The sequence below is a fragment of the Scedosporium apiospermum genome (genome assembly GCF_000732125.1).
Source record: "Scedosporium apiospermum strain IHEM 14462 chromosome Unknown SEQ_SAPIO_0103, whole genome shotgun sequence".
NCBI classification, from domain to species: Eukaryota; Fungi; Ascomycota; class Sordariomycetes; order Microascales; family Microascaceae; genus Scedosporium; species Scedosporium apiospermum.
Window position 1 is genome coordinate 241,336 of NW_015971804.1, and position 26,070 is coordinate 267,405.

The following is a 26,070-nucleotide window of genomic DNA, read 5'->3' on the forward strand; positions in this document are numbered from 1 at the left end:
AAAAGACAAAAAAAAAAAAAAAAAAGGAGAAAAAAAAACCCAACATAGAGAAAAGAGGCAAAGGAAAAGCTGGACGCACCCGGAATCGAACCGGGGACCGCCTCTATGCTAAAGAGGAATTATACCACTAAACCATGCGCCCTTGCTGCGTTGTATTCCATCAGCGCTAAGTGCGCTTGTAAAGCTGTGACCAAGCCCCTCCGGCGTTAACTAATGCGCTGAAATCGCCAAACCCCTGGCGGAAGACTAGGAACAGCTGCTCTATGAATAGCGACGAGTTAAACAATAGCAGGCGGTTCAGGTACGTGTTGAAGTGCGCGTGTTTGTGGGCCGTTGTGGGCGAAAAGAATCTACCGAGCTGCCTCATTGAATCAGTACTTCTGCATCGGGCAGCCGAATCAATTTGTCCGAATCGGTGAGCCACGTCACACGCCGCATGGAGCAAATGTTGGAACTTGGCCCTCGGTTTCCTGCGGGACTTGCGAATTCCATCATCACACTCTCGCGTCCAAGCTATAAGTTGGGTCGCGTGCTCATGGCCGAAGTTCAACTCTTCCATCACCACCACCAGTCAACATTTCTAGCCGCTTTAATATATCTGTCGACATGAGCTTCTCTCGCGAATCTATAACAACACCCACGCGGTTGACTGGCCCGTTTTACACCAAATCCACTCTCGCTGACGACCTCCGAGAGCTCGGTGTCCGCGCCGGTGATACTCTCCTCGTGCATTCATCCCTTAAAGCCCACGGCTGGGTTTGCGGCGGCGCCGAAGCAGTCGTGCTCGCCCTTTTGGACGTCCTGGGTGACACGGGTACCCTCGTCGTGCCAACCTTTACAGCTGGAAATTCGGAACCGTCAGAATGGAGCAGACCGCCTATCTCGGAGGATTGGTGGCCCGTGATCAGGAGTGACCTGCCTGCGTACGACCCTCGAACTAGCCGCACGCGAGCTATGGGTGTTATTGCCGAGACGGTGCGGACTTGGCCGGGAGCGCTTCGAAGCGCACACCCTCAGACCTCGTTCGCAGCAGTTGGACCAAATGCGAAACACATCACGGACGGCCATGCGTGGGAGTGTCGTCTGGGTGAGCAGAGTCCCCTAGCGCGGTTGGAGGAGCTTAAAGCAAAGGTCCTTCTATTAGGAGTTGGATTCGCTCGTTGTACATCATTTCATCTCGCGCAATATCGCATTCCGATGCCGATGGAATCCAACTCCTTTGCTGTCATGACCGAGAAGGGCCGCGAGTGGAAAACGGTTCAGGATACTGATATTCCGGATGACGCATTTACCGAACTTGGGGCCGACTTCGAACAAGCAAATACGGTGCTCAGGGGCAAAGTCGGATCTGCCGAGACGCGTCTCTTTGAAATCTCTGACGCCGTGGCCTACGCACAGAAGTGGTTGCTGGAACACAGAGCCTCGGCGAATTGACTGGGATTGGGACAAAATAGTAACTGTCGAAGAGTGGATTAATATTCTCCGCGGTGATGGAACGTGTATATAATATCATTCAACCAGTTATCATATAAACAAGTTAAAAGCAGATGGATCTTTTGACCTCTCTTTTTCCGTGGTTTCTTTTTGATTTCTTTTGTTAGGCAATAAGTACGGGATTCTACTTCATAGGCGCCGCAAGATTAGTTCCCGTACATAAATAGAACAGTTTTGCATGGGTTTTCCGCGCCCAAAGTCGCGAATGGCTCTTGCGCGTCGCCCTCATACCCGTGCCTGCTATCCCCGTGCCACTATTCCGATAAAAGGAACAAGGAACCGCGTGCCCGCGGCTATTCAACGCCCAGTCGTATATTCTCATGGTTGACTCACTTCGAGCAGCCGTTTGATAAGTGAAGAATCAAACGATGACGGCCTGAAAGTACCATTTGTCGTTTGGAACACAACACTCCGTTCTATTGTGCGACTAGCGGAGATGCCGGCGCGAATCCCGTCCATTGATCAGTTCACGCTTCTTTAAAGTTTGTTTTTCTGTGAGTCAGGTCATCGAAACTAGTTCCCGGTCGACAGCGGCGATAGTGCCAAGGCCTGAATCGCAAGATTTGGGCTGCAACAGGCTTGCATGTCTGCTTTAAGACGAACAAAGCCCAGCAGAGAAGGGCACATTTACAACGGCTTAACTTTTGGTAGTCTGGCTGCATACGACGGTTACCATGGCAATATTGAGAGCCTTTGCAAGCGACGGTTAGCACAGGGATTCAACAAGCCAATTAGAATGTACTCGGGCCCTCGCCGGGAAGTCACAAGCCGTTCAATAAAGCAAGTCTATCAGAAGTCCGTATTCGCCACTCCCAAGTCATGAACTCCATACATATAAACCAGGTCTCCCAGAATGAGATCCCCGTATCAATCTCTTATTCTATAAGCGCAACTCATTGCCGACTATATTGACAGAGCAATTCAACAACCACTGGCGTTATTATAAGTAGCGATGTTCTTCACCTCGAAAAGGTATTGGGATTAGAATAAGGGTGTTTCTTATCTTGTCCCGTCTTATTCATCACAAGATTTATATCCCATCTACTTTACACCTCTATATTCAACTATTCCTTCTCACATCCAACGATAGCAAGCGATATAAATACCCGTATATTCTAGTGACCTCTCCCAAACATCATCTCCTTCTCGCCAGAAACACGCAGATATACAAAACACTTTTACGCCTCATTCAAAAACACAAAAACTCCAAGTACATCTCACCATCAAGAAGCAAAGCTTCAGTTCCCACCAGGATCGCAATATCGAACTTCTGAATTCCTTCTAACACCTCCTAACTAGACTTCAAATCCCACCCAACAAGCAAATTATCAACAAATTCTATTAACAGTCGTCGGTTAGTACGTTGGTCTACACAACCACTCCATTTCACCAAGCTACATACCACCAACTAACACCTCAGAGCAGACCTTCGGTATATGCAATCAGTCCACCTCCGGAACTAGACTACTGCTACTAAAGAAAATCCAACCTCAAGCGCACTACACCACCATATCAAGGCATGCATTGAGCCCCCACACCACAAGCTAGAAGATTAAATACTAACATAACTACAGATGTGCGATTACCAAAGATTCCTCTGGGAATGCGGGCACTATGTCCAAACTCTGAAAAGCTATTGCCACCACGCTCGCAACGACCCCATCCACCAGTGTTTTAACGCTCCATATGTAAAGGTCATCTGGCCGCAGGACGGTATCTGCAAAAAATGCGCCGACGAACAGCGACGATAAAGGAGGGTGGTTGGCGGTTGTGAGCTTTCACGCGTCTTCATTTTGGAGACCCGAGGAAGACTGGACCATTACAGGCCAGGCATAGCGTGATAATATTAATCATTCGAAATTCCTAACCTGAAGTGGCCTCTTATCTCTTGGAGATGGCAGTCGATTCCCTCTCACCACTGATCACTGGATGAAATATCAAATAATGGACTCGCGTCTAATCTCTCACGCAGGGCACTACTCCAGCTGACAGACTCCTCAAATACCCCTTGTTCCCACCAACGAGACGTATCTACTCTGCCCCAGTCCTCGTTGTCCCCGTGATTGAGCTTGTCCTGGGGTCATATTTCCTATCCATTTCCCATCCTCCAGCTTTTTGGACAGCTCCCAGGTGGAAACCCCAATCCGCTATCCCGATCTACTGCAGTATGCACCGGAGATCCATAGGGTCCGGGCAGAGATGAATTCACGTATCCTAACTTCCTAAGTAATTTCCCATGAGTGTTAAACCCTCCCGATTTTTGACGTGCTATCCAGAAGGAGTGCGTGAGGACACAAGAGGAGTCTCCAATAACTCCACGGACGGCGAACTTGGAAAGTGTCAGGCACAACAATCGACGAGTGAGCGAGTTGGCTGCGGCGTGGGGGCGCATTCTTCAGGGACCTGCCGAGTCTGGACTCTGGAGAACGGGTGGGGCCGTCTCTCCCGCTTTCCGCTCCTCGCAAAGTCGCAATGACTACCTGGATGGATCTAACCATGAAAGGTGGCTGCCAGCATCCATGTCTCCCCCACCTTCATGTGAAGAATTGAGAGAAAAAAAGCTTGACCGAATGGCAGGACACCTGCATGTCAACTATTTCTAGGCACGCAAAATATCCAGGGCAACGTTCGTTGGCTCGGTATCCAAGTTGGAAAAGGCTCGCAGACTATCGCGGTGTCCACCCTATAGAATTCGAGAGATTGCAGCATGTGGTCCAGGCTTGACAGCTCGGCATTGATTGCAAGCCACAGGCGGGGAATTCGCGCATTTGACGGACGGCTTGGCCATGGGGTAATTGAATAAACCTAGGGTGCTTTTCGTCGATGCTACGATCGGAGGAGAAAACATCTTGACTTGGAAAGATCGAAACTCTCAATGCAACCCATTGTTCTAGTTGCCTTCCGTGCACTGCAAGGGCAGTATGAGACCTCTGTCTAGATGGAAGGGTAAACCATGTCATCCTCAGACGACAGAGTGCTCGGCACAGCATCAAGCCCAATGATTTACAAACGTGTTGCTTTTCGCAGTTGAATCGTCATGAAATTTAGCTCATGATCGGGAGGGGGGATGGACACATGGCTGCGGACCTGAGTTCTCTTTTAGGTAGGTCTGTGAGGCTTCCTTGGTTGCTGGTAACTCCGTCGGTGATGTTGGTGGCTCGATGTAGACCTTGCCTTTGGCTCACTTGCGGGAGTAGACTATGTGGATGTGGGATTGTGGTCTATAAGTAGGCTCTGGAATCCCCGATTTGCATCCAAGGAGATACAGAGCATCGCGACAAACCCCAGTTGATAGCCCATAACATTTGACGAGTTACATAGCTTTGCTTATAGGCCACCTCATCCACAATGAAGCTCAGCCCTCTTCTCCTCTGCATTGCCCAGGCCGCTGCCCTCGCCCTCCCCGGGGACAGTGAAGCCGGTGTTGCCCTTCCCAAGCGCCAGAGCGCCAACACTGTCACCGACCAGCTCCTCTTCAGCTTCTCCCTCCCTTCGTTCATCTCCCGCAGGAATGCTCGCAACCCTTCGAACCTCGACTGGAGCTCTGACGGCTGCTCGTCGTCGCCCGATAACCCTTTCGGATTCCCCTTCGTCCCTGCCTGCTACCGCCACGACTTTGGCTACAGGAACTATAAGATCCAGAGCCGCTTCACCAGTGACAACAGGCTGAGGATCGACAACAACTTCAAGTCTGAGTGCGTATATAGTTCTTCATTTGTCCCACCCGTTTTTAAATACTTGATAAAATTACTAACTCTATTACCGTTCCCAAGTCTCTACTACCAATGCTCCATTGTGTCCTCTGCGCTGCAAGGAATTTGCCGAGCTCTTGCGGATGTCTACTACGCCGCCGTCCGCGCCTTCGGTGGCAGCGGTGCGTCCAAGAGGGACGACGAGGACCTTGTCCGGGAGTACGAGGAGAAGTTTGCAATTTACAACCAGCTCGTCCAGGAAGCCCAGGCCCGCGGAGATCTGCCTCTTCTCGAGTAAGGGCTGTGACAGACATGGGGTGGAACGACAATCGGGAAAGATCAACGGTTTTGGATGTGATTATTCACTATCAATTTTTGGATACAATTTGCAGGTAATTAACGTACGCCGAGGGTTCCTGTAACTCGTCAACGTCTTGCGAATACTCAGTAAACTACATCAATGCACCCATTCTCCCCTCTCCAGTTGCCCATTATCCTTAATGAGAAGAAAACAACGTAACTGGACTAGATGCTCGGTGGAATTTGACCGAGCTCGGCTCATACTTGTTCGGACGTGAAGCCCCTGTAAGAGGAATTAAGCGGGGAATAGGAAAATATATAATCTACTATAATTTATCCTTTTCTACTATACCTGACCGCCTTGGGTCTTCAAAACGGTCAGCTTCTGACAATGAGTCCTAAGCTCGCATTGACTTGTCGGGTCGAATCGAAAGTACTAGGCTTTTCAAGGTCCGTGTGATGCGCCAGATGAATTTTCACGTGATCTCAGCTGATATTTGAGACACGCAGGGCCCCTCAGTGTTCCTTATGCAGGCTATTGAGAGGCGTTCCTTTTTAATACAAACGACAAGTTCTATATCTAATGTACAGCACCAACGCCCTGCGTGATGTGATTCAGTGCACGAGAACCCTTGCCCTAATACTCAACCCTCACTCGATATCCTCACAGCCAGACGTTAAATCATTTCCCCAATATCCACCTCCTCTCCCACACTTTCACGGATCGACGAATATTTACTGACGCTGTTCATCGAAAATCTCAGCGACTCTAGGAATCTATCACTGAGATCGCTCAAGCCAGCGAGAGAAAATCTGCCCGATGAGTTTTCAGCTGTACTTTCTGCAGATGTGTCTGGTGCTGTGCCGTTTGGTTCTCGCAGGCGCCTTTCGACCGCGAGCTTTGTCTTGCGAAAACTGTTGAACGATGTCGTCGTAGACGCCTGAGAACTGAGCAAAGTGGCGGCATCAAGATCCCTAGCAGCAACAGCGGTATCAGTCGGAGAGTAAATGATTGATGGGATCCGCGAGGACCGCGCTTGACCAAGTCTCGCAAAGCTGATCCCAAGCGCCTTTTTGAGGTGTGAAAAGGTGTCCGATTTTGCTCCCCTCTGAGCCTCGAGTAGAAAATCTGGCAAGGTAACGATGGTATGCCTGGACACGTACTGCTTCAGTACCCTAAGAGCTAGGAGGCGATCAGGTTCGATGGACAGGCTGGTCACCGCGTCCCTGAAGAGTTTGAGCTCGCCGAAGAACACCCAAGCGTGGTCAGCGACCTGGTGGATGCACCGAGATATCAAGAGGAGCAGTTCGCAGGGGCTAATGCCCATTCTTCTTTCGGTCTGCGTCATCCAAACATGCGTCTTATCCGCGGAGGTTATCCAGTGATCCCAGAGGGCGGCGAAGAGCCCGTTGGCCGTCGCCCAAGACCTAGCAACGTCTTCCTTCGCGGACCCATAACGCCCTTCAACCACCGTGCTGGTATTGAGTCGAGCTCGTAGAGTTGTGTCGTGCACCAACTCAGGCAAGATCTTACGCAAGGATTGTGCATGATATCATCTGGCCCGACCTCAAATGGGCCGGGGCAGCGACGGATGAAAATTTCCTCGAGTGTAACTTGTCCCCTCGGCTTGTTGGCTGGATACAACGACGCATCAAAAGTTGGGAGCGAGAATTTCTTCACGTTTTTGAGGTCGCAGCTTATGGCAATCCTGAGGACCTGCCGAAAGAATGGCAGATCCAACGACCGATCCCCCTTTGGAAGTCCCTGCTCCCCAATACTGGGATTCTCGCGCAGACACGCGGTTGCACGGGCGAGGTAATCCTTCATCTCCGACGGTGACCTAGTTCGGTTGCAGACGGCGAGGAACATATCGATCATGAACTGATAGAGATCGGCTAATTTGGCAGGTTGAGAGCTCCGAATCCCATCCAGCTGAGAGAGAAGAAAAGTGTGAATAATCTCGACGTGTGCGGGTTTCTTAGCTACCCTGACGCTCTGGGTCACAAGATACCAATAGCTCGTATCCCTATAAGTTGAATCTGACAGGTAGCGCTTTAGTAGTAATGTGTAGAGTTCAAAAGCCTCTTCTCCGAAGCCAAGCACTGCGAGGTAATCAGCAGCGCGCTTGATGCTCTCAAGGTCCTTCCTGGAGAACGTGTCGACTGGAAGGTTGAAGTCTAGCTCGCGCACTGGACCTACAGTCAATAGGTTTTGCATGAACTTCAGGCCGTAAGGCGACATTAAGTTGGCCTCAAGGAACAGCGCCTCTTCTTGTATTCTCGGGACTGGGATGGCCGGGGCATTCAAAGCTTCTGCGGATTCGAGAAATTTTTGGAATTTTTCCGATTCGGCCTTCAAGAAGACAATTTCTGAGGGTAGTGCGGTGATCGGAGTGGAATTTAACTCGACTCCCGGCAGTGGTAGGGCTGTCTCGCTGTCAAGGGGTGAAAGGCTCGCCAGCGTTTTCTGGTGTGAAGCAGGAAGTTGGTCCGAGATGTCGGAGAAGACTTCATCTCTCACCCGCAGGCGGCATGTGCTGGACGGTGTCCCAGGTCGTGGGGGCTCGGTGCCTTCTGCGGTTGGAGCAAGACCCATAGCGATATGATCAGGGCTTGTATCCATCTTCCCTCTCTTTGCCAACGGACGTGTCTGATTATCCCCGGCACTGGACATACTCTGGAAACTAACTGCACTCCTTCGTCGTTTTGAAGTGTCTTCGGCCCCGCGATCTGAGGGCAGGTTGTGGCTGTTGTCAACCTCACCCGAGGAAGTGGCGTCAGTCGGCTCAAGTGTATGGTTCCCCGTGGGTGTTGTAACGGCAGTATTGGTGTTGTACTTCTTGACACCCCAATTCCTCAATCGGTAATGGTATTGTCGATGGCTGTTCCGCCAGTTAGAACGCTCTGTAGAGGTGGTTCAAGTGACTGTTCCACTCACGTTGCTTGAAAATTATGCCGTGTTCTCATGGTAGCGACCACAGATTCTATGAGCATTCTTTCGTATAGGTCGCAGATTTCGGCGCGATGCTCCGCCCATTTCGCTTCTGAAGTCCGCTCCGCCCGAGCGGCCTGGCCATTGACACTGATGAAGCGGGTCGGAGTGGACATGCTTGGTTCATTTGCTGGCGTGCTCTGGCTCGTCTCGCCGCGCTGCACCACGGGCTCGCGTTAAAAGATTTAGAGAATATTGTTTGGACTCTGTAGATGTCGTGATCACAGTCATAGCGTATCGACTACGGAACACTTTGGATTCTGAAGTGAAATCCATCGTGGAGGAAACTGGACCCTGGGACTCGGTCTTCCCACTGCAACTTGAGAAGGCTGCGGGAAATGTCTGTGCATTGTCAATTTCCCTTTCGGTCATCAATCCCTGTAGTTATCTTCAGTTTCAGTCATGATTGACGTGGCCGGCTCTGAAGCGCCAATCCGGGAAAGGCAAAACGAATCCCAATTAGCGGGCTAAACCAAAACGGGGAATTGACAATCCAGCCACGCCGCCTGGGCTTCGTTAGCTAATATCCGATACATGGCGGGTCTGCTAAAGCCGGTCGAAAGGGCCTGCATGGGCATTTCTTGAATCCGATGATAGTCTCTTCTCGGAGGTCGGTATTGGACACGGTCTTTCTCCATATGAATTGATGAGGCTGTCTACTGGTCCTTACCCCCATGAACCCTGCCCGCGGTTACCAAGCCATCTTCTGATCATCAAATTATAGAGCCGCAAGGGAAACAGGAGGGGATGCTTCCCAATCCAGGAATTGACATTCTCGAAGCTGCAGACGTCTACGGTCTGCTTGGTTCCAGAACCCTTTTGTGAAGTTATATATGTACTTCCTCATCCCTCTGAGTAGAGCCCTTCTCTGGGCCATGACGAGCTATACAGTTGGATCACCGCATCTTCCAGTCTTATTCACTCCTCCACTTATTTAAAAAAAAAAAAAAAAAAAAAAAAAAAAAAAAAGATTCTTGATTAGTCTCCCGCTTCTGTACAGTTCTCTCCCTCTGTGCTTCAACCCGCCTGACAAAGTCCGGTAAACCATGGCCTCGCAATCTAGTACAGATCTCGCTCATATTGGAGCTTGGTGTGACATGGGGAGGCATATTTCCAGTACAGGTTCATCGGGGAGGAATTCTACTGGCGTAGGTTCGCTTCTACTTTCTTCCGAACCCTAGCTAAACTGATAATGTTCAGGTCGAGACGATATCCCTTGATACCGGCAGATCGGCTGCAACTAATCAGGCCAGCAATCCTGGCGAAGCCGGAGAGAGAGCTTTCATCAATGGAGAAAGCAGTATTTATACACCATTGGCAAGATGGCTACACGAACCAGCACGGGACGCGGTGTGGTCTGGCGTGGGGCCGAGACGAGAGACATCATGAAGAGAAAGGAGCCATAGGCAGCAGATGCCTTGCGCTAGCAGCTCTGCCCTTTACCAAGCTTCTAGTGCCTGGCCACTCTCCGATGTTTCTTGATGATATTTGTATTTACGGTTAGGGTTATCGTCAAGTTAGCCGAAAGCTGACTGGAAAACCGGGGGTGGGACTAGTCGGATTTTAGAGAAATAGCTCCCAACTTGCAATCCTCAAAATCATTGGTCTCAGCGTCAAACTTCGAGCGCGGAAACAGGGCCAATACCTCCGGAGACAGCATGCTCCGCAGAGAAAGACCCCGTCACCCAAATTTCAAATCGGTAATTTGGGCTGAGAGGTTCAGCTCCCGCTTGTTGAAGGTTTCTAGCGAGAATTACTCTCCGTTGTTTTGACATACACCTAGATCGAGCGGTTCTTTGAATGTCTGTATAGACCAAGAGCTAGCCTGAGCAAGAAAGCGAGGTGACGGCAAGTATTTAATGCCAGGGGATGAACTTCCCAGAGGTAAGGTTATTCGTCCGTGGCGTTGGGCTTATAAAAATGGCCGGAGGCGTGACATTTCCGGTCTACCTGGAGTGAGAATCGAGGATACTCGATGAGCAGTGATCCCCCTTCGACCTTCTTAGCCACACTAAATTTGATTGCGGAATTGAGCTTATGGAGACAAGGGCGAATCAACTTGAGGCTGCCAGGATTCAAATCGTTCTTGCTACTCGGAAATACCAAACGAGACTCTCAGAAACGGTGCCAAATTTTGATACCGATACTAATACCAACAGACATATGTAAACGGGAGCATGAGAAAGCAACACACTTCTATGCTACAGGAAGAAAAAAAATACCGTGGAAAATGTGGTTATTCAATATCAGGAACGGGATCAACCGTCTTTACCACCTTAGCTGGAGAACCAATGGCTACTGAGAAATCAGGAATGTCCCTTGTGACTACACTCCCTGCTCCAATCGTACATCCCTTTCCGATCGTCACGCCAGGCATGATGGTTGTATTACCGCCAATCCAGCAGTCATCGCCGATAGTAACGGGCTTGGCGTACTCGATGTTGTCCCGACGTGATTGGACACCCGTCTCATGGGTGGCAGCAAAGATGGAGACGAAAGGACCAAACATGACGCGGTTTCCGATTGTGACCATGCCGCAGTCGAGGATTACGAGGCTAGAGGCGTGTTAGAGCTCATGAAACGAACGGAGGCGGATCGTTGGAGAGCGTACTTGAAGTTGGAGTAAAATCTATCTCCAATAGAGATGTTGCACCCGTAGTCGATATTGATGGGAGGCTCAATAAAGCAATCCTCACCGATTTTGCCTAGGATTCCCCGAAGCATTCTTTCCCTATCATCCACGAGTGATTCGGGGGTAGCGTCATCGGGGAAATGGTGGTTGTATTGGTGCATGAAACGTCTTGCTCGGAAGCGGCTGTCCACAAGTTCTTTTGCCTGGGCGTTGTATCTAGACCTGAGTTAGAAATATTATACGCGACTCAGTTCTTCTTGGCGGAAGAAGAGGCGAGGAGTTGCATGCAATTGGCCTGATATCATTTTCTTATAGTCCTCGCACCAAGGTATATTGGAAAGCCCCTCCGCCTTTGCTATAGCGTTGGGGTCATTTTCGGTGGCCGCCATGGTTGGAATTGAGAAGCAGAAGGTGAGATCAAAACAGCGGAGTTCGATAGATACTTCCACTGTCTTTACAGGAATGACGGGACTGTTCAGCGAGCCAGGATACGCAACGGGCTAGAAAGACGGGGCTGAGATGAAATTAGAATCCAGGGACCCGACGATGGCTTTATAATAGTTTGTTCTCACACCGAAGTCCCATACGACACGTTGTCCTTCGTAAACACCATAGTCGGCCCGCATAACCGGGTGCGCGTGTTGGATGAAAAGGGACTAGGCTAGCGGGGTAATACGAAACACAAAGTGGCGCCCTTTCCATGACTCTTGCAGGAACTTGAACCCCGTCTCTTCTGATACGAAGAGGGTCATCCTCCTCCGTGCATCACCCTCTGGTTGGCTCACTGCCCATGTCAGCGTCGGTGCTGGGGACTCCGCCTCCGATTCCAACTGTCAAGCCAAAGCGAACGGAGGAGTGATGGAAACCTCTCTAGATCTGAACGGTGACGTGAGTAGCTGACTTGATAAATTTGAGGTTACTTCTCATCGTATTTGGATTAATAATAATACGATTCAGCACTGAGTTTATTCACCTGCCTTTTCCGACATCAAAGAGAGAGGTGAATATATATCAATGCTTATCCTGTTCTGTTCGCATCCTCCAGTCCATTTGCCCAATTCATTTCTCCCACCCCAACTTGCTGTCACACCCCGCGTAGTAAAACTCAATGATGTCGGTGATTTCACGATTCGTCGCCTCTCCAATGGATCCGAACAACGTCCCATACGAGTGCTACTGCCACTGCGGCGCAACAGCATTCAAAATCCACCATCCCGCCCTAAAATCAACCACTTCGAAACCCCCGGCCCCGGTCCTCTCGTGCGACTGCTCCATCTGCGCGATCAATGGCTACTTGTTGATCTACGTCTTCAGAGATCAGGTCGAGTTTATCCGCGGATGGGACGACTTGAAGAACTATGAATTTGCGTCCAAGACTCGCGACCACAAGTTTTGCGGCGTCTGCGGGACCAGCGTCGCCATCGATTATCGGGGTCTCCTCAAGGCGGGTGATGTCATTGGAGTGAACGTATGTGTTCCTCCCATTCTAGAAAAGATCCAACTCGCTACTGGTTGGGAATGCTAATATCGAGTGTAGGCTCGAGTGATCCAGGGCGTAGATATCAAGACACTGAATTTGGAGGTTTTTGATGGAAAGGCTTATCAAGCCCAGTATAATCGGCAACACAAGTGAAGGATCTCGGCCACGGAAATGCAGATTCGTCGTGTCAGTGCATTGGGCATGATTTTTATTAAAACACACGTTGGGGTTAGCGGCAAACGGGTAGAATTTGTTCGCTACATTGCTGGCTTTCGAACTCTCCCATTCGCGCTCGTCGTAGTTGATACTTTGTCGGGTCCGGCCATTGGCATATACCATGACTGCAGGTATGAAGACTGTTCGATTGCGATTTGGTTCATATCGACGCCTTGACGGATTTGAGTCGAGAGATGGTTTTAGGAGATAGGTCTACATAGAACAAAAAGCCGAGGGAACCTTCACCTTGAGCGCAAGCCAAGTGTTATTCAGCAAGTAAGGGTGAACCGTGTTGTCCATCTGCAGGCCGCCGCTCAGGTGATGCATGTTCTCCTATTGCTCCCGGTGCGGTGACCAGGAGGACGAGGCTCCTCTGAAATGCTGCGATGTTGGGCGGCTACACAGCATAACCGCAGGAAGGCTCCAGCTAAAATGCAGTAATTGGCGCCTCTCCGCTCCTAAAAATAAACTTGAATGGTATAGCTGATGTTGCATCGTACCCGTTTGAACACATTACCAACCACATATTTAATTAGTACTGATGCTCTGTTTCCTGGTATTGGCATTAAGAGATTGACATAATTCTGAGAAATGAAGGCGAGGAAAGAAAACAAACAACCCAATAACACAAGGATAGCAGCAGCCCTTGACAATCTACATTGGTTCATTTGCGCTGCGAACTCTCTCACAAGCGCAGGAATCGCGTGCGCGATCTATGGCCGGCTTAGTGCACGTAGCGTTCCAGTGATGTAAAATGCGGTCTAAATCGGCCAACTCTCCCCGAACGTCTGTGTACTTCAAGAGACGAACGGGAGTTGGATAAATAGGGTGAAGATGAAGCCCAACAGCGGACTGCCTCATCCGTCTGCATGATCTCATTCGGGAGGGGAAGCAGCGCACCCAGGAGGAATTAGATTATTACCGTGCTCACAACAATGGGCGAAGGAGAGAACGTCAGCTAGGCGTGGACCAAGTTCGTGGAACCTGGTATATATCGGGGGAAGAGCCTTCCTCCTTTTTCATGTTTAAAACGGCTTTGTGGGGGAGGGGAAGAGGGCTTTTTAGTGAAATGTCTGCTAGGTTGAGGGGCTTGGCGTGGTTGGGGCCGTCGCATAAAACTCATCTCCAAAGTTACCCGGTATCCGATGCCGACCGCCCCAGTGCCGATGGGCGGAAAGTGCCATCAACCTAGTAATAGCGGGGATTTACTTCGTACTCAAAGTACAACTGTGCCCTGCCCTTGCAGCCATTCGCTACGTCACTCATCCATCCTCCTATCAACCCTCTATCCTAAAGCAACACAAACACAATGACCCATTCATATTCTTTTGAGAAGCCCGCCCTCGAGGTGAATGGCGAGATTGTGCAGTTTCTAGAGGATTTCTACCGCATCTCCGATACCCCGGGAGACCATGATAATTATGTCAACCAGTTTGCCGATGATGCCACCTTCATCGTTGCTGGCAAGAAGAACCAGGGTCGGGAAGGTATGTCGACGACTTGCTTTGTCCAACTATGCATAAGTTGCACACTCTAGGACGGACAAAAAGCTTATATTTTTCTTCCAGAGATCATGAGACAGAGGCTTTCCATGTGGGAACATGTCAAGGCGAGGAAGCACACGATTCATCGGGTATATCCCTATGGCAATGACGCGACGGAATTTATGATTATCGGCCTCGTGGAGTATCAGCTTAAGACTGGCGAAGCGAAGGACGTGGAATGGGCTGGCAGAGCTCGGTTCGTTAAGTCGGCGTCCGGGAGGTGGCAATTCAGCTTCTACCGGATTTGGCTGTAGACGATGGAGGTCCAAGATTTATATAAGTATTTTCAGTTTCAACGGAAACACCCCGTGTCGGATCGCAAAAGCACAGGTCACCTCAGAGAGACTTTTCTTTATCCATTGTGAAGGAGATGGGAAAAGCAACTGACTGAATTCGAGGCTGCCCTGATTCGGTAGCACATATGATCAGGAATAGAATTACTTATCGAGTCCTGCCAAGTTAAAATGTTTTTTGATGACTATCGGCCCGCTATCTAATAGATATTTTTGATCATTGCTTCGATATAGATTTGGCAAATCCGACGAGAAGATCCCCTACTTCATCACCCGCCTCGATGCAATGCCAGTGACCAACTCCATCAAGAACCTGAATTGCTTTTTTGGATTTGTCGGTGCCGATGCTGAGAGAATTGGATTGTTAGTCCGCAGAGTTCCACCAAGAATAAGCATATGCATAGTCACTTACCTGTTCAAGATCGTCTCGGAGGAGCTCAGGGGGCAGGTCTTGTCGTCCGCTCCAGCGACAATGAGTACGGGGCATTGTATGGCAGAGTAGTCTGGTGCCTTGGCATTTGAAATGACGGAGCAGAGGGACGCATAGCCTTCGGGTTCTTGTGACAGGATGAGTGCCCTGATAAAGGCTCTCTGCGTTGCAGTAGCTTTGGAACCAGGCGCAGCATTCGGGATGGCGTCGGCTAGAGCCTCCACGCCATCTAATTCATCTATCAGCACAAATCCAACAATTTGCCAGTATGCGGTTAGGGGCGAGCGACTAACTTTGCATAACGGTCTTGATTCTCTGTGTGAATACGTCGCCGAGCGCAGGCGAGGGATGAACTGGCCCAAGCAAGGCGATACCACCAAGGTCGGTGAGTCTGGACGCGACTTTGCAAGCAACCATTCCGCCCATGGAATGGCCGACAAGTACGGTGCGGGAATGATTGAGCTTGAAATGCTTGATCAAGCCCTCGACATCCGCAGCCATCGATTCAAGGGTTTGCTCCTCGCCCTTAAATTTGGACTGACCGCTCCCTAGTACAGGTATCATCAGCAGTTGCTTGACCCATGTTGAATCAGGGGATAAACGAACCGTATGTGTCGTATAGAACACATGAATTGCCGGAGTCGGCTATCTTAGACGCCAAAGTTGCGTAAAAGGCATGCGATGACCCGAGGCCATGGATACAGACGAAAGTGACGCCGTTCTCTGATGGAGACTGGGCCCCGAAGCCAGCCGCCACGAACAGCTCCTTGCCATTGATCGTTACGAATGGCATTTTGTGAGTCTGAGTTGTGAGATTAACGGCAATAGTTGATGGCAATGGCTCTTCTTCTCTTTTTTTCAGTCACTCACGCCCCTTACTAGTCAAGTGAGGTCTTCTTGAGGTCTCTGGTCTCGTTGCAACGCACTAATGTTGGAAGTCGCTATCCCGATTACTAATTCCCTCGGGACAATGAAACTTCCTTTGAAGTTTCGGGTATGGGACGATTGTTTTCTCCAATCTTCCGAGCTTCCGATGAGGTCGGATAACCTGACGGCGTCGGGTCGGGAACGCACTAACATATGCTGTCTTTTAGCGGATGCCCCCCCTCACAGCCCCACTAAGTTGGACAAGCACTGCACGCCAATCCGATGTAGGAGCTTACGCAGAGTGAAAGACCGATTCGACTGGCGATAAATGCGGGGTTGCAGAAGCTCCGTGTCTTCAGTCGACGTTAAAGATGCATCTACTGGCCATGTGACTACGTTCTCATTCTCATCTGCGCAAAATCCAAACTATTCGTTTTGGCTATTATCTCACAAGTCACGACCTCATCCAGAGTTCCAGACGCAACAGCTGATATTCGCTGGTGCATCTATGTACAGAAAGTTACCATAACTTCGTCTTATTGCACATTCATTCCTGGTGTAGGGCCGGATTTCCAACGCTCTTCGGTCTTGGAACAAGCAACCAAGCAATGCCCGTCGCAGCGATCAGTCCAACCAACATAGGCTGCAAAACGGCGACTCCCTTGGACGCGGCGATCACACCCGTGATGATGGGGAAGAAAGACCCGCCCATTTGAGCAAAGACAAAGACGAATGCGAGGGCCGTGGAGTGATAATCTGGCGGGAATATTTTGGTTCCAAGGGCCATACCCTAGAATCCAATTAGACGCGTTGTGCCATTTTCATATGAGCTACTTACCGCTGCGAAGAGGGGCCCGGAAAAGAAGCCGAAGAAGGTGATGGCAATGGATGCGGAGATGATGTTCGGAATTCTGTTAACGTGTGAGAAAAAAATGTCTGGGGGAAATGAACTGGGAAGATACCGTACAGCCAGAAGCAAAGCTGGAATGCGAGGCAGAGCACGCAGTAGAGAAACACCATGCGCCTTTCTCCCCATCGGTGGGTGAGTTCGGGCAATAGGACTCGACCTAGGAACGAACCACCACTCCAGCCCGCGGGCACATATCCCATCTGAGAAAGATCACCATGGCGCACGACTACCAAATATTCCACAACCTTGAAAGTAAGAAGAAAAAAGAGTTTGAATTAGCAGGAGCGAGTTGGCAGAAAGGAGGAAAAGGAGAAAAAAAAAAAAAAAACTCTTAGGGGCAACACAGCGCAAAGGACCTACCCAGCCACCAGCAGTGAGGACGGCACCGATGTAGAAAAAGTAAAAAAGGCTGAGGATCCACACCCCGGGGATGCTGAGCGCCTTCTTCACCATCTTCGTCGCCCCGACAGCGCTCTTATTCTCCTCTCCCGCCTGTCGAGACTCCTCACTCCTCTTCTTCAGACCTACGGTGTCCCAGAAGGCGTACAAAGCAAGCCCCAAGTTGGCAACGCTGATCCCGAGGGGAACGGTATAAAATAGATTCCATCGAGAGGGCGTATTCGCCGATGCCACGGCGTTCGAGGCAAACGGACTCACGAGGCACCCAAGCATGTACATGGCATGGATGAAGCCCAGCCAGCGATGAGGGGATTTGGCGGTGGCTACGAACGTGTTGCAGTGCGTGTCTTGGTAGGCCTGCCCGAGACTCACTAGGAAGAAGGTGAAGGCCCAGAAGGGGAAGGGAGTCATCCACGTCCTGAAGGCGGAGCCGAGGATTTGCATGATTGCGCCCAGGGCGAGCATGGCTCCGAGGTCGAAGTATGCTGCGAGGTATGCGTTGGTGATGGCTGCTGCGAGCCAGCCGAAGAAGTTGGCCCCGAATCTGTCATTTATTTCGTCAGTAGTTTAATTTTCCGAGGCTTTTATCTGCCTTTTTGCTTCCTCGCCGCCACGGGTGAGAGACAACCTACACGCTCGATACAATTGTGGTGGTGATACCGTAGTCTCGAATGGCGTAGGGGATGATGGTGCCGATGCTACCATCGCTGACGCCGCTGACGAAGAATGCGAGACCGGCACTCAGGATCTTGATCATTGTCCCCGGGGACATTTTTTCCTTGGGGGTCGATGGAGCCGTCTCTAGCTGCCTGTCAGGCCCGGCATTGGGAACTGACTGGAGCTCCAAGGTCTCCGTCGCGGTCTGCGTCACAGTCGTCGTAGCCATTTCGACAAAAAGCTGCGCAGTTCAGAAAATGTAGAAGAAATGCAGGATTCACTCTCCGAGAGAATCAGTGGGTAAATAAACAAGAGAGGGAGGAATCTCGGGGAGGTTACCTTTCATCACCGCCTCCAAAGCCGGACCTGTCGGTAAATCCGCGGGACATCAATTCTGTGTGGCGGCAACGTTCCCGAGATTCCGCTGAGGAGAGGATACCTTCGTATTCACTGATCATTTGACTTTGACTGGGGGAGGGTCTGCGGGGCAGCAGGCACTCAATCCCCGCTCCAAAGGGACTCGCAAGGGCAGATGCGTGCCGAGAGCTTGGGCGTGGATTGTCAGTTGCTTCACCGCGAGGTGAGTATCGGGTGTGACAACAGAGCTTGCCGAGAGACGATGGGTTAATCACTTGGTTTTCAATGTCTTTTGAGGGTACGGGAGCCTTTCGCTATGTAGTAGAGGCCGCTGCCAAAGGTAGATGTAGATAAGCCGCCTTCAAGGCAGTGAAGGGAAGAGAGCATATCTCCTCCAGGAGAACTCTTCGCATCCACCCATCCAACAAATCGTTCACGACGTTTTCTAAACATTGCCGAATTTCAAACAATTCGATAATAATAAAAGAAAAAGAAAAAAAAAAGAATTAGGGCCAGAGGACTGCGTCCCGACACGCTATCCCGCTTTCAACCCCGGCGGCTGTGCTCGAACTAAAATGGTTGTTCACCCTCTCGGATTCGAACCGATTAGTCTCCGGCGAACCGGGGCCCGAAGGCGAGCTCAGCCGCTAGGAGAAGACCGGCCCAGAAGCTTCCGCTCATGTTTTTGGTTATATGATGTCGTGTGTGGGGGTTCCTTCTAATTTGGTTCGGGGGAGGGAGAGGGGAAGGAGGCTCCATCGCGACTTCTCTGGTTGAGCCTGGGTGATATTTGGAGGCAAATGGAGGCCAACATGGCTTGAAAGCATAACTCCACTTGCGGATTCGAATAAGGCACATCCAATGGGGAGACCTTATCCAATAATCATTGTTGTGCGTCTCAAAACTCAGCCGTGCCCACTATCAAATGCTCTCGTCCAATGTCGGTCCGCGGCTTCAGGACATGTCCTCGCTTGTTCCTCGAGGTCTTCTCTCTCCCACGGAGGTGCGTGCACGTTTGCGAGTCTCTACCCGCTCGTCAGCGACCGCCAGTTCAAGAGGAAACATGAACATGCCCATACCATTCTCAGCCTCTGTCTTTCTCTTCGGCCAAATTGAGGATGCTCCCCTGCCAGGATCTCGCAGCTGTTTCTGGCTTCCATTCTTCGCCTCACTTCCGACCAGCCTCTATTATAAATCAGTCGAGCATGCGTCTACAAAAGTCTGTCACAGGAATCCCGCTCGACTTCCCCACCATGATTCGCGGCGAGAATCCTCCTTTGCAGCGGTAATAAGATAAACACCGACAGAATCCGTCCTGCCCTTGGGCCGTGATCAGTGGATTAGCCGAGTGAGTCCCGCCAAACCTCAGGCAAAAATCCATATTCTTCATATGTCCGCGGGTTCAAGCGAAGCTCCTCGTACCGGAGCGCTGGAGGCGAATACGTAACGAGATACTCGGTGCCGTTTGTGCAATCCGGCCAGCGTCTATGAGAGACCATCTCAAATCCGTTGGAGAAAAGCGTAGCGCGTGCCTTGAACTCTCTATAAGCTTGATAAAAATCCCGGTCGGACACGTCCCACATTTCAGGCGTAAACCGGAGGTTAAAATACTTCTGAAGAAGAAACGTGAAAAACTGAAGCGGTGGCGGAGGCGTGGGAAAGTCTCCGTCATGATTTGGGATGCCGCTCCAAAGGTAGAGTGTCTCCCAGATCAGAGGAAAATCAAGGCTGGGGATCGATCTTAAGATGTGGCGGCCTTCGTCCTGTCCGGGAAGAGCGCTGGGGGAGATGGGCCGGGCGAGCAACGAGTACTCTACCGCATCTTCGATCCGGTCTGGCAACGTGATCTCTTCAACCTGGAAAATCCCAAACAACACAACGATGACTGTGCGCTTCTTTGCCCTCATGGACAATGCTTCGGCAGACTCCTCTCCCCTTGAGAATCCCTCGCGACCATCATGGTTTACGAAGCAAAGCTGGAGAAATTCGAAAATGTGGATTATCTGCATTATCAGCCACAAGACATTCTCGGCCTCTGCTTCAGTCCCTTCTACGTGGTCACTGAACGTGAAGGGCTGGTCTCCGCGTGTCGCCTGTGCATGCGAGAGGTATCTTCGGTGTCCTTTGATGGAGCGGGAGGCGCATCGAGTTAGCCGAGGCGACGAACGGCGCAAATCAGTTAGCGTCGAAACAACCAGCCAGCTCGCAACTGTCCCAAAAGCCTCTTCCTTTTTCTCTACAGAGCCATTGAAGTCATAGGCAGGAAAGTGGCGCAGATACTCAATGTCCCTGGCCGAGAGTTCGAAACCTCGTACTGTGTAGTCGTTCTGGAACCTGAGGATTTTTCGGAGGAGTTTCTTGCGGCGCTGGAAGAGTGCTTGCGATTCTGCGGCGGCCATCTCTGGGCCTCCTCCCTGGCCGTCATCTTCGGCATCCAGGAAAGGCTTGTGATATGCGCCGGCCAACAGCGCGCCTAGAAGAAGGGTCGTGTATACCGCCTTATGGAAGCGTAACTTCCATACCTCCATGCCCTCCGGATCTTCGGGAGGAGCTTCCGGGGGACAGGGCGTTCGGTCAAAGGGCCATCTGCCGTTCGCGGAAAAGTAGGGGAAATACTCTGGGACATCGTGATGGCAGTATTTGACCTCCACGCATTGAACCAAGTAATTCAAATCGACTACCTCCTGGAACTCAACCAAGTCCGGCTTCCGCGACTGAGAGTCCAAGTCCGCAGGCTGAATGCCGGCCGGAGGGAATTTTCCGCTTTTCTGGGCCGCCTCCACCATGGCAGTGGCTCGCACCTAGAGAGCAACATTCCAGTCAGGGCCATATGAACGGGAAACCAGACCCGTAGGACACTATACCGCGATGAGTGCATCCTCAAAGGCAGGGATGGCACTAGGGCCAACCTCGACGATTATACGATGAGCATGAGCGCACCAAACATCTCGAAAGGATCGACATGTGAGGAGCAAAGCCTTCACGTCCGCCAAATCGTCGCATTCGACAAAGATGCGGATGATGAGCTCGGGCGGGAGCGATGGCATGGTTTAGTAAGGCCGGCTTAATTGTTGAAGAAATGTGTGTTCGGAGGAGATGGAAGAGCTTGAGGAGAATGGCGGAAGGATTGTCTTTTTTTTTTAAAAAAAAAAAATGATGTCCATTTTCCTGGGGAAGATCACGCGGCGCGACGCAACCCTCCGAAATCTAGCAGGCAGCAGTTGTCATCTACATATATCTGCTGCTTAATATAGAGCAGAATTGCCGCTTGTTTAAGCCCAAAGACCATTCTCCAGTTTCGTTGTATGCTCCAGCTTAACTATGTAGATTAATATTTTAAACTTGCGCTAGAATAGCTGAGAAATACGGATAGGCCGAGATATACGGATAGGCCAATGGTTGTAGAAGTCCAAGGAAGCCGCTGCAAGCTCCATAACAAAATTGACAGAACAGGCAAGCGTCAGCACTGTTGATCAGTGAGACTACCGACACAAATGGCGAGAACGTGAATGCCGCGCTTCCAATTGAATAGAAATGCCAAATGAAACAATGATGAGAAACCAAAACACACAGGGAAACTGGTAAACGAATGGATTCCACTCCCAGAAATGAGAACTGACAATAAAATACTGTAGTCGAAAAGACTAAAAGCCCCAATACTCAACTTTAAGACCTCCACTGAGTTACCATAATACACACCGTGGATGTAGTCTGCCTTGTAACCCCTCAACTGGCACTTGACGAAGCCGTTTCAAGAGGGCCAAAGCAATCCTTCATGTCACCTTCGGTATCGGCTCCAGGGACCTGTACCTCCTAGTTAGTGTACCGAGAGCTCCAATGTACATATATTATACATATATCCACGAAGGTAGCGAAAGAGAGATTGAAACTCACATTGTGAACAACCGAGAAAGGGTCCCAATGTGGGTCAGTATGCGGAGCGAACTCCATATTGTTCATGTTGGCGTTTATCTGTTGCTCGCCATACAAGTGCTTCAAAAATGCATACATCATATCGATGCCGGCAGCAACGCCCGAACTCGTCCAGACGTTACCGTCCTCGACCCACCGGGCCGTCGGTACCCAGTCGACCTCAGGACGCGAGCCAACCACGGATTTCCAGGCGGCCTTGTTCGTGGTGGCTTTGCGCCCGTCGAGGATGCCGGCCGAAGCTAGGACTTGGGAGCCGGTGCATACGCTGAGGATGTACTGGGCCTGAGAGTAACGCAGGTTGATGAAATCCTGGATGGCGGTGTCGTTGGTGTCGAAGAGGTGGTTGAGCCCAAGTCCGCCGGGAACCATGATGATGTCCAACGCAGGCGCGTTGGCGAAGTCGTGTGTTGCTTGGACTGCGGGGGAAATCACCCAGCCCATGTCCATCAAAGGCACCGTGGGATCCTCACTCATGCGATGGGGAGGGGGTCGGAGGGAGACAGGTCCGACTGAGTGGGCGATTATGGACAGGGTGATCTTGTAATAATATGACGTCTGTAGCGAAAGCGGGAGCAGCAGTTAGATCTACATGAAAGAGAGACATCAACAGCCACGTATGCACGCTGGCCAGAAAAAAAAAAGGCGGGGAGGCGTCCGACATACGGTGAAGAGCAGATCCATCGGGCCCCAGACGTCCAGGGGCTGGTATCCCGGGTACAAAATCTGCAGTTTAAGCACAAAAACGGTTAAAAATCCGATACCAAATACGATGGAGTGAACTGGGGCGTAGAGGCGAGATGTTTTACCAGTCCAAAGGATATCGTGCGGTTTTGGTTTCGCAGCTGCTCTTCAGTCGGAGGCGTGAGTTCTCCGTTAACCATGACATAGAGCCATGATAGCAGGGCCAGAAAGGATTGAGACCGATAGAACCTCATCTTTTAGAGAATACTTTTCTGGGTCATAAAGAGGCCCGTTTTGAGTTCAACCTGACTGAACGATCCTCCCATCAGCAGGGTCGCAAGAGGCACGGTTTATGTATCGATCGAATCTTGCCAGAGCCTCTCTATACACGAATGCGAAACCGCGCCGATTGCCATTATGATAATGTCCCTGGAGGGCCTCTTTTGCTTACGGGCGTAAATAGACGGACCTATCCTCGTGATGCCTGGAGTGTGCGGGACGGCACAGAATGCGGAGTAACTGCTCAAACTTGCTCATCACCCGGATTGGGACCACCAGGTCGAAATGCCCTCGCGGTTCTCCAATATCTAGGGGCGGTAGCACTCTATCCAACTAATGGCGAAGCTGGAAAAATATCCCAAGCCATTACAAAAGTCCTTGTCATCTCGTGAACGAAGGCGAATATCCTTTTAAAAAGCCTCACTCCAGCGATAAAACCTCACTAGCCCTCTCTTATTTAGAGACGTGCCACATGATTCCGTAAATTTTTTTTTCCCGTCAAGCCTGAACCAACGCCTCCTTCGTAGCCCTCATCCTATCATGTTAGACCTTCCGATTTTCTTGTTTATCAAGTTTGGCATGCTCTCTCGAACGACGACCACGAGCGAATCCTGCTCCTCCCTTGGTCGTGCTATTACGACATGCTAGAAGCGTAGTCTGTCAGTTCCGGCAGCAGTTATTATTCACAATAATCATCAGAAGTCATCACTAGGAAAGCCGTTTGTTGCTGTCAGAACTAATAGGTGTGTCAGATGAAGCCTTTCGTATTACGAAGCACAGTCCATTCGGCAGGGTTGGCCTGGCGTGTTCCGACCACAGGTGCAGGTGGTGGCCTGTTGTTGCTTCCCTCGTGTCATAGGTAATCTTAGCGGTCATAGGGGCCTAGCTGTAAACTCGATGTAGTATTACGATATGTTAGAGACAATCTACAAATGAGTTGAAAGTGTCTCAAACTGCTCCATTGAATATTATAACTCCAGTAGCTCGTGTCCTGCAAAGTTTCGGGTTGATATTGAATTTCAGAACACTTCTAGATAAGGCTATTGATATAAAGAAGCGAATACAGGTGCTAATCCGGTCTCCAGCAGTGCTAACTTTGAGGTCCCATTGACGCGTCCCTGGAGCTTTCTATATTTAGCTATTTTGTCGAAGTTGGTGTCATTGCGCCTGTTAGTTGACGCCCTCCACCTTCTTCTCTACCCACGATCCACACCAAATCCTCCGTACATTAATAGGGTGGAACGCAATGCTGATCATCACGGGCATCAGGGAGATGATATGTGCTTGGAACATGACCTAGAGTTGGTCAGGCAAGATGCCAAGGACTGTCGTCCAAATATAGAGGCTTACACTCCACTCCGCCGCTCAGAGAGGCATCGACGAAGAAGGCCTGTGCCAGTGACGGCGTTTGAAATAGCGTCGTGGAAGCATAGATAAGGTCATGAATAGACCCCTAGGCTTTGACATGCACTGAGCGTCGACCTTCTGGCCCGATTTATGCCGGCTTTAATCGGAAGAGCCCCTCGCAAGGTATTCTTGAGCAATGGCTCCATTATTGCAAAGTTCGGGGAAGCAACCAGTCAAAGGAACTCACGAAGTATGCAAACTAAAGGGGGAAGGTTTACCTCGCTCATCGCCGGGCAGAAGGGTGCTCAACCAGTATCGTTTCCTATGGGGGCAGAGCATGTTGTGGGGCGGCGCAAGAGGCTATTTTTCTTTGTTTTGGGGATTGGAGTCATTGGGCGGGAGTTAAACATAGTAAGACGGAATAAATATCACTACTGAGAAGCTTGTCCAATCGACGAAATTTGGGAGAGAGAAGCGCAAGGGAGGGGGCGAGGGAGAGTAAGCACAATTTCCGCACGAACCGTCTCTGCCGAATCATGGTAATACGAATAAGCCTCCTTTTAGAGGAGTGTAGAAGGAAAAAGCGTGGAAAGATCCCATCGCTACATAAGACCTACAGGTCTGACCGGGTTATTCCTTCGAGTGGTGGGGGCTGCTGCTCCAAGGTGGCGAGATTTATGCACCCCCAGCATCATCTAATTTTACTATTTTTCTTTACCATAATGCTTAAGGTCCTTGATCCCCAGTTAACCAGCCGGACTCGGCAAGGACTGCGGTAGACCCCTGATCTTGCTCCGACTCTAAGGTAATTTTCCGCTGTGCGGTGGGAAGACATTGATCCGAGTCTGAGGATTGCCGCTGGTATATCAGTTGAACACTCCCACGACATTGCACATCCTAAGTACACGTCTTAAGTCAGTTTCGGCATCTTCAGTACTATTACCCCTTACCGACGAGCTTCCACTTGTCTTACACTCCTTCAAACTCGACAATGAAGTTGCTCTCCGTCCTCGCCGTCGCCCTCGTGGCATGCGCCGACGTTACCGCTGCGTGGAGCGTTACCGTCTACAGCAAACCACATTTCAAAGGCTCCCACTCCACGAAGTCCGGCAAAGGCGGCACCGGCTCCGCGTGCCACAAGATCAGCGGATTCAAAGGCCCGAACCTGAGCGGGAAGGTCACCTCCATCAAATACACGTCGTTCAACAAGAAGTACAAGTCGGTGTGCGCGGCCAAGTTTTACAAGACCTCCAATTGCAAGGGTGCATCCGGTGATGGTTTCGACGGCTATGGTCATTTTAGCACCGATGGATCCTCACCCAATCGTTACTACTCGATGCGCACGACCTGCCGCCGCAGCAACTTTAAGAGGTCTGACATCGAGGGCGACGGGGAGTTCAACGCTACGGCTTCGGCGCTGGAGGATATTGACCTGGCAGACTCGGAGGATTGGGAGTACGAAGAAGAGCTGGACGACCTCAACGGCCTGGAGAACCCGGAGGAGTGGGATGAGGAGGATGATGTGGACACGGATGAGGAATAATGTGAAAGAATGAATGCCCCTTTC

General features: G+C 50.6%; 7 protein-coding genes and 3 pseudogenes across 7 annotated transcripts; 5 read left to right on the forward strand and 5 right to left on the reverse strand.

Moving 5' to 3' along the window:
- Positions 1-606: 606 nt before the first annotated feature.
- On the forward strand, positions 607-1,434 carry SAPIO_CDS6459 (annotated as a pseudogene; the record flags this gene model as incomplete).
- A 3,408-nt stretch (positions 1,435-4,842) lies between these two features.
- On the forward strand, positions 4,843-5,484 carry SAPIO_CDS6460 (Uncharacterized protein; the record flags this gene model as incomplete). Its single annotated transcript, XM_016788553.1, has 2 exons — positions 4,843-5,189; positions 5,268-5,484. 2 exons carry the CDS (start codon positions 4,843-4,845, stop codon positions 5,482-5,484), a joined length of 564 nt encoding a protein of 187 aa, XP_016641844.1.
- A 679-nt stretch (positions 5,485-6,163) lies between these two features.
- Positions 6,164-8,594, reverse strand: SAPIO_CDS6461 (uncharacterized protein; the record flags this gene model as incomplete). The annotated part of the gene is made up of 3 exons (XM_016788554.1): positions 6,164-6,928; positions 7,021-8,368; positions 8,425-8,594. The coding sequence occupies 3 exons, from the start codon at positions 8,592-8,594 to the stop codon at positions 6,164-6,166; spliced, it is 2,283 nt and encodes a 760-aa protein (XP_016641845.1).
- A 2,120-nt stretch (positions 8,595-10,714) lies between these two features.
- Positions 10,715-11,499, reverse strand: SAPIO_CDS6462 (annotated as a pseudogene; the record flags this gene model as incomplete).
- Positions 11,500-12,254: 755 nt separating this feature from the next.
- SAPIO_CDS6463 (uncharacterized protein) lies at positions 12,255-12,743 on the forward strand (the record flags this gene model as incomplete). The annotated part of the gene is made up of 2 exons (XM_016788555.1): positions 12,255-12,578; positions 12,648-12,743. The coding sequence occupies 2 exons, from the start codon at positions 12,255-12,257 to the stop codon at positions 12,741-12,743; spliced, it is 420 nt and encodes a 139-aa protein (XP_016641846.1).
- A 1,372-nt stretch (positions 12,744-14,115) lies between these two features.
- On the forward strand, positions 14,116-14,604 carry SAPIO_CDS6464 (uncharacterized protein; the record flags this gene model as incomplete). The annotated part of the gene is made up of 2 exons (XM_016788556.1): positions 14,116-14,293; positions 14,375-14,604. The coding sequence occupies 2 exons, from the start codon at positions 14,116-14,118 to the stop codon at positions 14,602-14,604; spliced, it is 408 nt and encodes a 135-aa protein (XP_016641847.1).
- A 256-nt stretch (positions 14,605-14,860) lies between these two features.
- On the reverse strand, positions 14,861-15,866 carry SAPIO_CDS6465 (Alpha/beta hydrolase fold family protein; the record flags this gene model as incomplete). The annotated part of the gene is made up of 4 exons (XM_016788557.1): positions 14,861-14,990; positions 15,056-15,302; positions 15,367-15,621; positions 15,680-15,866. The coding sequence occupies 4 exons, from the start codon at positions 15,864-15,866 to the stop codon at positions 14,861-14,863; spliced, it is 819 nt and encodes a 272-aa protein (XP_016641848.1).
- A 621-nt stretch (positions 15,867-16,487) lies between these two features.
- Positions 16,488-18,135, reverse strand: SAPIO_CDS6466 (uncharacterized protein; the record flags this gene model as incomplete). The annotated part of the gene is made up of 5 exons (XM_016788558.1): positions 16,488-16,730; positions 16,779-16,851; positions 16,908-17,050; positions 17,211-17,793; positions 17,882-18,135. The coding sequence occupies 5 exons, from the start codon at positions 18,133-18,135 to the stop codon at positions 16,488-16,490; spliced, it is 1,296 nt and encodes a 431-aa protein (XP_016641849.1).
- A 1,468-nt stretch (positions 18,136-19,603) lies between these two features.
- SAPIO_CDS6467 (uncharacterized protein) lies at positions 19,604-23,131 on the reverse strand (the record flags this gene model as incomplete). The annotated part of the gene is made up of 4 exons (XM_016788559.1): positions 19,604-21,064; positions 22,158-22,751; positions 22,860-22,919; positions 23,003-23,131. The coding sequence occupies 4 exons, from the start codon at positions 23,129-23,131 to the stop codon at positions 19,604-19,606; spliced, it is 2,244 nt and encodes a 747-aa protein (XP_016641850.1).
- A 2,363-nt stretch (positions 23,132-25,494) lies between these two features.
- On the forward strand, positions 25,495-26,046 carry SAPIO_CDS6468 (annotated as a pseudogene; the record flags this gene model as incomplete).
- Between the last annotated feature and the right edge of the window lie 24 nt (positions 26,047-26,070).